The 11,387-nt window shown below is 45.2% G+C and overlaps 1 protein-coding gene across 1 annotated transcript; it reads right to left on the reverse strand.

The window, feature by feature from the left end:
• Window positions 1-261: 261 nt before the first annotated feature.
• On the reverse strand, window positions 262-2,991 carry LOC113839116 (PRAME family member 20-like). Its single transcript, XM_035453834.1, has 3 exons — window positions 2,705-2,991; window positions 1,721-2,266; window positions 262-823 (listed from the first exon to the last, which is right to left on the reverse strand). Exons 1-3 carry the CDS (start codon window positions 2,989-2,991, stop codon window positions 262-264), a joined length of 1,395 nt encoding a protein of 464 aa, XP_035309725.1.
• Window positions 2,992-11,387: the final 8,396 nt, after the last annotated feature.

An 11,387-nucleotide genomic window follows, 5' to 3' on the forward strand; every position in this document is an offset into this window, starting at 1 on the left:
TGATCTTATTACATTTGGTCACAGGATACCTAGGCTGTGAACCTATATCTGAGACTAATGACTGAGGACACAAGGGAAGAGCATAAAGTTCCTAGACTGACCATGTTTGAAACTGTGACATACTGGCAAGCCAGTGGTGACCCTGTTTTGACAGAGGCACAGCTAGAAATGCAAAATTGCCTTTCTGATTCCAGAAAACAACTATACTGTGCTCCACCCTCTAGACTTAATTCTCAGTATCCATACGCAATCCTTTCCTATTTATTGCCAACACTGGCAAAGTCTGATTTCTGTGTTATAAGCACAGCGCCTTCCGCATTTAAAGCAGATTTCTGTACCAAAGACTATTGTCTTATGCTGCCTTTTGGCAAAGATATTCCGGAGCTCAAGACAGAGTTGGGAAAATTTCTCCACACGAACAAAGCCAAGTCGGTCATAGCACTCTAAAGGGATGGGGTAGAATTCTGAAGTCAAGTTGCTTAGATTGGCCATGCCTTGTACAAGCTTCTTCAGTACGCCAGTGGAGATGTGGTTGTCATATAAATTCACAGTAGTGAGCTGTGAGCACTGGCTCAGGGCAGGCAAGATGGCAATGAGCTCAGAGTCCTTGATCCTGCAGTTCTCTAACTCCAGGGTCTGCAAAGTGTGTGCTGTGTTCTCAATGAGAACTCGGAGATGTATGTCTCTGGACAAGGGGAACATTGAATTACTAAGATTCAGGTGTTTCAGTTGACAGAGCTTCTGACACTCTGACAAGAGGTTCAAATTTACCGGGTCGAGACTGTCAGTGATGGACAAGGATTCCAAGGGGGTCTTCAGGCTACTACGGAAAGAAAAGGAAATTACTTCATGCTGTCAAAGCTAGTAACAAATTTGACACAGATACACAAGGGACCACTAATGCAAAGTCAGTCTATCCTTATGCAGAAGGTCAGCACGTGGGAAACAACCTGTTGGTGCCTCCTCATGCAATTGTCTCCTGAGGCATATACATAAGCTGGGATGGTCTCAGACTACACATCTCCAGCTCCCCAACTTCATTCTATCAAACAGACCTAGAGTCTGCCACAGCAGGCCAGGAGCTCATACCCAGAAAGAACCATCAAAAAAAGGTTCTGGCAGCATCTTGGCAGGCATCCTACATAGCTTCTCACTGTCCCTCCTACCAGTTACTACCTCAATCCCTGGTTTCAGTGCTTCAACCTTGTAACTGATAGTCCCTCACCCCAGAACCAATCATTTTCCATCTACTATGTAACAAGTACTCATACTATCCTTCTCTCCAGTAGGATTTATAGGCTGATAAAGGCTTAACCAGAAGAACAAGCTGGCCCCTATGCACAGATTTGAGTCCAGAGTTCCAAGGCTCCCCTACAGGTATGGGTTCTCCCCAGGTCAGGTTCTGCTACTCTGTCATGTTCCCTTCCCATTAGCATAGCCAGGATCTCAAGGATGGTCCAGAGCACACTCACCATTGTCCAACCCCACAGCACTCCCAGTGGACCTGCTTTTAAGACAGCTCTCTAAACATAGCTGACTACTCATTGAATGGTCATTGAACCAAGTGAACTCACTCATGAAGGATACAAGTCCACCCATACTGTGATAAGTCCATCACTGTTAAATCCAGTGGCTGGAACACCCCATGGGCCCACTTGTGCATTAAGTACAGGGAAAAGTTTTGCAGTCACAGTAGAAGCTGCTCTTCATCATTTCTTACCTCAAGAACCACTGTAAGTGGAAATTGAGAAAGTAGATGTGATTCAGGGAAAGATGTTTGAGGGAGTTAAGTCTGGAGAAATGAGAGAAAAACAGGACAGCACGCATATTGTGTTTTTGTATCATCGGGACTCCAGTTAGATAGAGTTTGTGAAGTTTTGTCATACGCCAAAAATGAGATGCAATGTGACCCGGGAAGAGTAGAGTGTGGTCTGTGTATAACTCCAATTCTTCGATGTCATCTGGTGGGAAAATGTCTAAGACCTCCTTGACAATCTCCTCAGGGAGGTAACAAGTCTCCAACTTCACGCAGCTCAGCTGCACAGAGTCTTTCCTCTCCTGGGCCCACTGCAACAGGCATGTTTGGTGTTCTTTCAGGTGGCACCTGAGGCTGAGGTCAGTGACCACCTTCACATCCGGCCTTATTACATTGTCTTTCTTCTCACTGTCATTCTGTGTTGAGCAGTAGTACCAGCTCTTTCTGCTCGCCCATCCATCCCAGAAATCGTGCTTCACATCCCTTAAGTCAAGTACTCGAAGCTTCCACCTACTGTAGAGAAAAAAATGGTGCAATTTCTTGATGTAAACCAGGAAACAACTCAGAGACAGCCTGTGTCCTGCTTCTCTATTGTCAGTTCCAACATAGCCCCTCTCACCTGCCAGGCAAGGGCAATCTTTGCCTGAACTTCATCTGGAGGCCTTTCCTGCTTCCCTCCATTCAATTACTGTAGACTTGTGTCTCTTCCACACCAAGTGTCTGTAGGAGAGCCAGGGAAAGCTCATTCCACTGTGGCTTCATCTACTCTGAGCTCTCCTCCACTCCTGACTGTCATTGTATGAGCTCCACATGAATACAAGTGCTACAGACCTCCAAGTGGATGATACCAGAAGTTTCTGTCCACTTTGACCCCATTCTGCCTGACCTCACATGTATCTTACCTATAGCCCAGCAACTCTCCTTCTAGTCTACCTGGGCCTTGCTTACCTGGGGCGAACCTTCTGTGCCTGCAGGATATCTACACCACCCAGAACAGCTTGCAACAACTCCACATTGGGTGTCTCCATCAGAGCCCCCACGGGGAGGTAGGAAAAGGGCCAGGCTGCCACCATTGCCTTCAGTAGCTGCATGTGTCTACCAGTGAGGGCCTCCTTGAACACTGGTGGGAAGAGATGAGGGGGCAGGTACTCCAGAGTAGAGATGGTTGAGGCCTCATTCAACAGCAAGTTTTGCATTGCCAGATGTTGGAGAGAAGGTGGGTTGTAGATGCTCATCCTGATAGATCTTCAGTCAGAAGGAACCTGGTAAAGCATTTGGGACACATTATTTTCATGTTATGTTTTGGGAATTCCCACTTCTCACACATTGCAGGAACTAGAGGATCAGAGTCCTTGGTATGGCAATAATGGAGAACTCAGTGAACCTTATTGTATACCATCTGGTGGTGTCAAAGTCAAACTTCCATCACTCTCAGCAAGTGAAGGCTCTTAAAGCCCCCACACAGGCACTAATTAATCATTATCCTACCAGAATAAATAGAAGAACACCTGTTCTTCTATTTAGAAGTATTCAGGAGCATACAAACTGACCAGACCCTTGTTACAGGAAAAGACACTGACAATATTCCCAGGTGCTCAAGAAAATACAGTGTTGATATCACACACCCAACCCACCAATAGGTGTGCCTTCACCAAACTGATCTCTCCTGGTATGGAGTGAGGAGAATTCATGAAATGCCTATTAGTACATGCTCCTTCTAAAATGAGGTCGTAGATGAGAAGCCAAGTGAACAGAGGCTATAAGGACAAAGATTTTCCTATGATGCATTGGTATCTCAGGGAATAAGTTAGATGAGAAAAGATAATTGACAAACATTTGAAAGTTTGGTTTACAATTTAAAAGGGTATTATATTACAAGAGGACACTAACTCTAATTCCATAACCAGCCTAGAAACCTGGATAAAGTCCAGTGATCTAGATTTCAAGACCAGTCTTGCCACAGGGCGTTGGTTCGAAGCCAGCTTGGTCTATAAGAGCTAGTTCCAGGACAGCCTCTAAAGCCAGAGAAACCCTGTTTTGCAAAACAAAACAAAAACAAAAAGAAACACTATGCCTATTTTATACTCCTGTCTCCAAAAGCTAAAATGGGCCAAAGAACATTAAATGTAAATTCCTATGAATGATTATTTTTCATTGAAACCAAACTACACCAGATGTAAAAATATTGAATTGTGCCCTTAGAATTTTAAAGCCATCATCTGGAAATGTAGCTTAGTTGGTGATAAGACTACACCAACTTCCCTAAGCCTCTCAATGGAGGAGAGTGACTTACCTGATATGGACAGTGGTTATAGAGCTCCTATTGCCAGCAGGCCCAAGCAGAGACTCCAGGCCCCAGGATTCCTAACCACAGTCAATCAGTAACTTCAGCTCCAGGACTCTGAGATTCTATGAGGCCTCCTCAAACCTTTTCACATACCTTGTAACTCACTCCTCCCCATTAAGCCCCACCCGTCTACAAAAGGTCTCCTATCTGAGAGGTCAAATATGTCTCCACCCACTTAATCCTGTTAAGGATTGTTTTGTTGTTGTTGTTGTTTTGTTTTGTTTTGGTTTGGTTTTTGGTTTTTTGAGACAGGGTTTCTCTGTGTAGTTTGGAGCCTATCCTGGCACTCGCTGGGCTCGAACTCACAGAGATCCGCCAGCCTCTGCCTCCCAGGTCCTAGGATTAAAGGCCTATGCCACAACGACCAGAAAGGATTGTGTTTTATCTGCAGCAGATTGGTTGAACCTGGCCTATGAAAACAAAACAAAAGAAAAGGTGTAAATCAAAATTCCTTATTGCTATTGGATTATGCAGATACAAAAATACAATTGCTAGATTAGTGACTCATTAACAGTCAGGCATAGTGGTATAACCCTTTCATCTCAGCACTTCAGGTACAGAGGCAGGTAGATCTCTGAGTCCAAGGTCAAACTCATCTATGAAACTATTTCTAGGACAGCCACTGCTGTTACACACATTAACCATGACTCAAAGAAACCAAAACCAAGAAACAGTTCACCGCCAGACATTTATAATGTATTTCATAGGTACCCACTTTCCAGTAGTCCAGAAGAGGGACATCTGTTCCTTCCTTGGAGGCCTTTTTGTGCTGATGGACAGGCAGAGGTTGGGAGCCATGAAGGATACAGCCCCATAGTCACATGGCCTATCATCTAGACTTGGTGATGTTGGTCCTCATCTCAGCACTCCAGATAATAGGGTATGTTGGATTGGGGGGGAGGTCTCTATCTTTCTGGTAACATCTTTGTTGTTGGCACAGGGTTTCACTGTGTAGCCTAGAGCTGACTATGTAGACTCCACTCACCTGAATCTCACCCTCAGGTCCTAGAAATTTACAGCAGCCTATCTGATATCACCTCACTGCTCAGCCATTACTCTTGCTCAGATAATTTGCTGGAGGGAGGGTTTGGCGGGATCAGCAAACACCCTGTGTGAACACCTATCATTCAGCTTGACAAGAACTGAGACACAGGGATTCAGGCAGTGACTCAGACAGCTCTTAGATCTTTTTTGGCTTTTTGGTATTGATTTTTGGTTTGTTTCAGATATCTCTTTTATTACATGTGTATGAGCATATTGCCTGCATATATGTATGTGAAAGGCCAGGATAAAGAAGACCCCCTCAGCAGACAAAATAAGGCCTAGGATATAGGGTGGCTAGCCGGTTCAGCAACTCTGCTCCAGGATAAGGCTAACCATAAAAAGTTAGATTAGAGCCTGGCGTTGGTGGTGCATGCCTTTAATCCCAGCACTCGGGAGGCAGAGGCAGGTGGATCTCTGTGAGTTCGAGACCAGTCTGCTCTACAAGAGCTAGTTCCAGGACAGCCTCCAAAGCCTTAGAGAAACCCTGTCTCACAACAAACAAACAAACAAAAATAGTTAGATTAGAATCTTATAAGCAATCTTAAGGAACAGGGAGTTTCCCCTTGTGATTTCCCTTGGGACCTTTCACTGGTATTCTTGGTATTTTGGGTTATGAATTCCTCCTTTAAAACCCTCTATTCCCACCGGGCATTGGTAGTGCACACCTTTAATCCCAGCACTCGGGAGGCAGAGGCAGGTGGATCTCTGTGAGTTCGAGACTAGCCTGGTCTCCAGAGCAAGTGCCAGGATAGGCTCCAAAGCTACAGAGAGAAACCCTGTCTCGAAAATAAAAAAACAAAATAAAAAACAACAACAACAACAAAAAACCACCCTATTCCCAGCAATTGGGATGGAAACTCCTCTACCCATGCTTGGGATACAAGTCTCGGCACCAGCGTGCTGGTGCTTGTCAATAAACCTCGTGTGATTGCAGCGAGGACGGTCTCTCTCGAGTACTTGGGGGGTTGTGTCATCCGGAGACTTGAGTGAGGGTCTCCCCTCTCTGGGGGGTCTTTCATATGTGCACCACATGAGTGCATAGTGTCCTGTGAGTTTAAAAGAGCCATCAGGGAGCCTAAAACTGGAGTTATGGATGAATGTGAGCCACTATGTGAATCGTTCCTGTGTCCCTGAGAAGAGCAACAAGTGCTCTTGCCTGCTGAGCTATCTCTCCAGCTTCCAAGTAAGTCAGATAATTTTGGAAGGCAGTACACAGACACAATAGCACTTCAGCAGGAGAACAGTAGCCTCTATTCTCTCCACATCTTAAGAACTTCTTATTTTGAACTAAGTAGATACAGATGAGAATAAGTTGGTGGGAGTGCAGTAGCTTTGGATTCCCTTGAAACTGGCGTTACAGGAGGGTTTTAGATGTCTAACATGGGCTGGGAACCAAACTCAGGTTCTCCTCAAGAGCAGTGCACCCTCTGAACAGATGGAAATTTTCTCCAGCCCCTGAATCTATTTGTTTTTTGTGTATATGCACACCAAAACATTCCTGTGTGGCCTGTGAGGAGGTCAGAGGAGAACTTTGGGGGTCAGCCTTCCCCTTCTACTATGTGCATCCCAGAGAATAAACTTAGGCTTGCAGGCGGTTCCCTTTAGCTTTTTGGAAAACTCTGACACCAAAATTGTTAATAAGCAAACCAATAAGAGGTGAAGTGGTTCAAAAATTCTGCATTTTTTTTCTGCTTATCCAGGGGAGAAAGGTACAAGGACTAGGTGTAGGGACTCATTAGCACATTAAGGACAATTCCCATTTAGAACAGGACAGGGACATTTGTCCCTCTCTTGAAAGCCCTTCTGTGCAGGCTGCCAGCCAGAAGTTGGGAGTCCTGTGGAATAGGACACACAGACAAGGTGGTGTAAATCACCAGTCTCAACACCCAGGACATGGAGCAAAGAAAATCTGAAGTTTAAGGCCAATCTTGGCTATGTGTGTTCAGAGGGAGGGAGAGAGACACGGAGAGAGAAAAATGGAAGAGCAGTGGTCTGTAGATTCCATTCCCTTTGCTTTGTTGTCCTTATTTTGCTTCTGTCATCATTGATGTGCCTACAACGCCGCCTGCTGGGAGTACCCTGAATTGCAACCATCTGGCACTCTGGAAAACCTCCTATGTTAGTTAACAAGTCTGCATTGTTCAGCTGAGGTTGACAACTTGGGCAACCAGCAGCTACACAGTCAGATGTACCAGAAGCTAACAGGAAAGGAGAAGGAAAGCAATGTCAGAATGGCTTCTGTTTCCTTTGATATCAAGAGGTTTTAGGCAAGAATCCAGACTTCATGGGACCTTTACATCTCTGAAGTCACAGGACTGTCCTGACCAGAAACCTGGAAACAGGCTAATGACTAAGGGGGACAATAGAGGGATTGGACCCAGGATCCAGGATCTGACCATTAATTTACAACTCACAAGAGAGGAAAGCTAACAACTCATTTTTTTGTTTGTTTGTTTGTTTTGTTTTTGAGACAGGGTTTCTCTGTATTGCTTTGGAGGTTGTCCTGGAACTTGTTCTGTAGACCAGGCTGGCCTCGAACTCACAGAGATCTGGCTGCCTCTGCCTGCTGAGTGCTCAGATTAAAGGCGTGTGCCACCAACGCCCAGCGATAACCATTCTTGTTGAGTCCTTATGACTCTGAATTCAGCTGTCCCAGTGAACCCTTGCTCTCAGTGTCAACCTAGGTTCATACGGTCTGAGCCAATTACACACCATTTATTTCCAACACCTTGAGAAATGTGTGAAACTGTGTGCTCTTGGTTCCACCTGATGATAGAACTATCCCTGGGTTTTTATTTCTCAGTCTGCAGAAATACCTCCCCCTATTTGCAGCCAACAGGACAAAGCTTGGTTTGTGGAGTGCTGAGGAAGTAACCCAGGACCCCATACAAGCACTGCAAGTACTCCCCCTATGGAAATACACCACCCAGGGCAGCCTCCACACTCTTGAACTCCAACCAGCCTCTTGCCTACTCTTTCTTTCTCCTTTCTTCCCCCTCCCTCTCTCCTTTCCTTCCATTTTTCCCTTCTTTACTTTTCCTTCCTTCCTTCCTTGTTCTTTTTCTATTTTTTCAGTTTTTTGAGACAGAGTATCTCTGTAACTTTGTAGCCTTTCCTAAAACTCACTCTGTAGACCAGGCAGGCCTTGGTATCACTGGGATCCACCTGACTCTGCTTCAGTATTGCTGGAATTAAAAGCATGCACCACCACCTGGCTTCAGTCAATTAGGATCTGATACAACAGATCCTTGTTAAGCCTCCAACTCATATACTGAATCCAGATAGACTCCAGATTTTCCAGGGACGATGGCTTCTTGATTATGGTATTTCAAGGTTTATGTGTCCAGTCTATTAGAAACAGAATAACTCAGAGGTGATTCATAATCAGAACACCATAGAACTGACAGGGTGTGACAGCTCTCTCCCATGATCCTATTTCATAGCCAGATACTGTGGTAAGATGATTACTGAGAGGTCCAAGTCTGCTTAGGCTACATAATAAGTTCCAGGTAGGCATAGGGTGTACTGAAACCCCCTCTGATTAGACAATCTATGATCATCAAATGAACAAATATTAGAACTCAGAGTTTGTGAAAAGGTATCACAGAGGACCCCGTGACCTTGATGACAGCTTGGGATCTTTCTCTTTGCCAGAAAGAGACAGGAGTCTATCAATATACATAATCAAAATTCCAAATAGGGTTAATAGGATGGAGACTTAATCCACCAAACAGATTGCAGTTTGTGGTTGGAGCTGGGAATACAAAGGGAAGGTGAGAGTGGAGATTTGTAAAAAGGGTCAGAGAAGCCAGAAAAGAAACTCAGAATCCTGGAGCCTAAATCATTCTCTGTCCTTGCTGTGAATAGGAGAGCTATCACAGCTGTCTGCCTCTGGTAAGTAATCGGCCTCCTTGAAGACACCACATATACTCCCATAGGGAGACACCGTAACCATGCCTCCTAAGGGCTGGCTACAGGTTTGACTGACCCTACTCCCCACTACCTCCACCTCCCCACCCCTGGGGCATATTCAGAGTCCATGAGTGACATTAGGCACAAGATGATAAAGGGGGTTCTCATTTCAGTGTTATCAAAGGAGCAGGTTCAGGACATTGACTTAGATCACTTCATTGGTTTGGAGCTGTCTTCATCTCCAATATGTAATGTTGTCTGTTAGTTAGAATGTTGTTTGTGTGTATTATGTTTCAGGCCTGCCTTGTTGCCAGCCTGGCCTTCCACTGATACCGGAGTGCAAAATCCTTCTCTCTCAGCACCTTAGTTCAGGGGTTACCAGCATGGACCAACATGGAAATTTCAGATCAAGTTTATACATGTGGGTTTGTTGTTGTTGTCTTCCCTGAGATAGGGTTTCTCTGTGTACCCTTGGGTGTCCTGGAACTGGCTCTGTAGATCCAGGTAGCCTTGAACTCACAGAGAACACCATGCCTATGGCTCTGGAGTGGTGGGATTCAAGGTGTGCACCACCACTACAAGCACCACCACCACCACCACCACCACCATCAAAACCACCACCACCACCACCACCATCAAGCTTGAGATATCTTTGCTTTCCTCTTGTTTACATCTGACAATTCTTTTTTTTTTTTCTGAGTCAAGGTCTCCTAATGGGCAGGATGGTTGAGAAGTCACTAGATAGTCTGCAAGGTCCACCCTTTTCCCAGACATTCTTCTTGAGGTTGCATGGCATTATCACTTCTGGAATTTTGGGTTGAATACACACTGCCTTTGAAACATTGACTGCAGCTAGGGCAGTATAAGCTGAAAGTTGATATTCTCAGACTCTTAAATGCTGCCTGTGACCCAATTTACAGGGTCCAGATTACCTCACTTCCCAGTGCAAATGGGATTGAGAGGAGCAGGGGCTGTAATTATATGAGACAGAGGGAATATGTAATCATATGAGTACTTGTGAGTGTCCCCATGCTGCCTGCCAGGACATTCATGCCCTCATTTGTTGGGCTTGTTGTTGTTGTTATGGTTTGATACCAATAGGTATTGTCATAGGTGTGACTAAGCCATTGAGTGATTCCTTTGATGGGAGAGAATAAGGGCTTCCTAAATCTTGGCCTGAAAATGTGTTCCTTTGGGTTGGGCGGTGGTGGTGCACACCTTGAATTCCAGCAGAGGGTGTTATGTTTCTGAGTTCAAGGCCAGCCTGGTCTACAGACCTATTTCCAGGACTGCTAGGGTTGTTACAAACAGAAGCCATGTCTCAGAGTCAAAACAAACTGTTCTTTCCAGACGTCTCCCCAGGATTCTGGACCCTAAGGATCATCAAGAATGAGTGGTCCTGCGCAGCCCACAGTCATGCAGCACAAGCCCACTTACCTAAGCAACCATCCTGTGTCCCACCACTCACCTAGGTAACTCTCCCTCTCCCCACTGCCCATGACTTTTGAACCCTGAAAATATCCTCCTTCTATAATTTGCTGACCTCCTGCTTAAACTAACACCTGGCTCTTGGCCTTTTCTCCCCTTCCCCTTTACCCCATACTACTGACTATATAAACTAGCCTGGAAAAAAATAAAATTTGCCACTTGATCAGAATCGTGTCTTGTGGTCATTCTCTCATGTCTCTTATCCCCATTCCTCTCACTGGACTTCTTGCTCTAGGTTGCTGTCCTGCGGTCGGGACTGAAAGATCCCCAGACCCCTAAGGGCCTCAGGATCCCGAGGAGCCTCTGAGATTCACAAACCAGACCAAGAGCTGCAAAAACAACAGGGTTTATTGAACGAATGCGCATTCGGGTGTCAGAAAATTCAGGAAAGCTGCATACCCCAGGAAGGGTTACCGGCTCCTTATATAGGAAAAAAAACACAGATCAGCATACAGGCAAGGGGCACAAAGTGATTGATTACAAAGTATGATCTCATGTTAGAGTGGTCACCCAAGTGTGACCTGTTTTTCTACAAAGGAAAAACCACAGAACGTACCCTGAAAAATCCTTGAATGTCTATTGTCCAGCCAGGTGTGACCCAAAGAGGGTTGTCTTGGCGATCGCCCCCATCTAAACCATAGGATGTGCCCAGGGTTGGGGCCAACTTCCTTGTAATGGGCCAAGGCCTGTGGGAAACGTTTTCTCTCTGTGAACTAAAATCTTTCAAAACTTTTTCTCTCAGCAAACTAAAATCTTTCAGTTAGGCACCCAAGAAGGCTGAAATGCTAGTCAAAAGCAAAAAAAAAAAAAAAAAAAAAAAAGGAGGGGGAGGGAATTTAG

The sequence above is a fragment of the Cricetulus griseus genome, unplaced genomic scaffold (assembly GCF_003668045.3).
Source record: "Cricetulus griseus strain 17A/GY unplaced genomic scaffold, alternate assembly CriGri-PICRH-1.0 unplaced_scaffold_35, whole genome shotgun sequence".
NCBI lineage: Eukaryota > Metazoa > Chordata > Mammalia > Rodentia > Cricetidae > Cricetulus > Cricetulus griseus.

Excerpts from the sequence above, each read along its gene's own strand:
- LOC113839116 (XM_035453834.1), bottom strand. The coding sequence starts at position 2,991 with ATGAGCATCTACAACCCACCTTCTCTCCAACATCTGGCAATGCAAAAC. Across the intron at positions 2,267-2,704 it reads GCACAGAAGGTTCGCCCCAG|GTGGAAGCTTCGAGTACTTG; the intron begins GTAAGCAAGGCC and ends TCTCTACAGTAG. Across the intron at positions 824-1,720 it reads CACTTACAGTGGTTCTTGAG|TAGCCTGAAGACCCCCTTGG; the intron begins GTAAGAAATGAT and ends TTCTTTCCGTAG.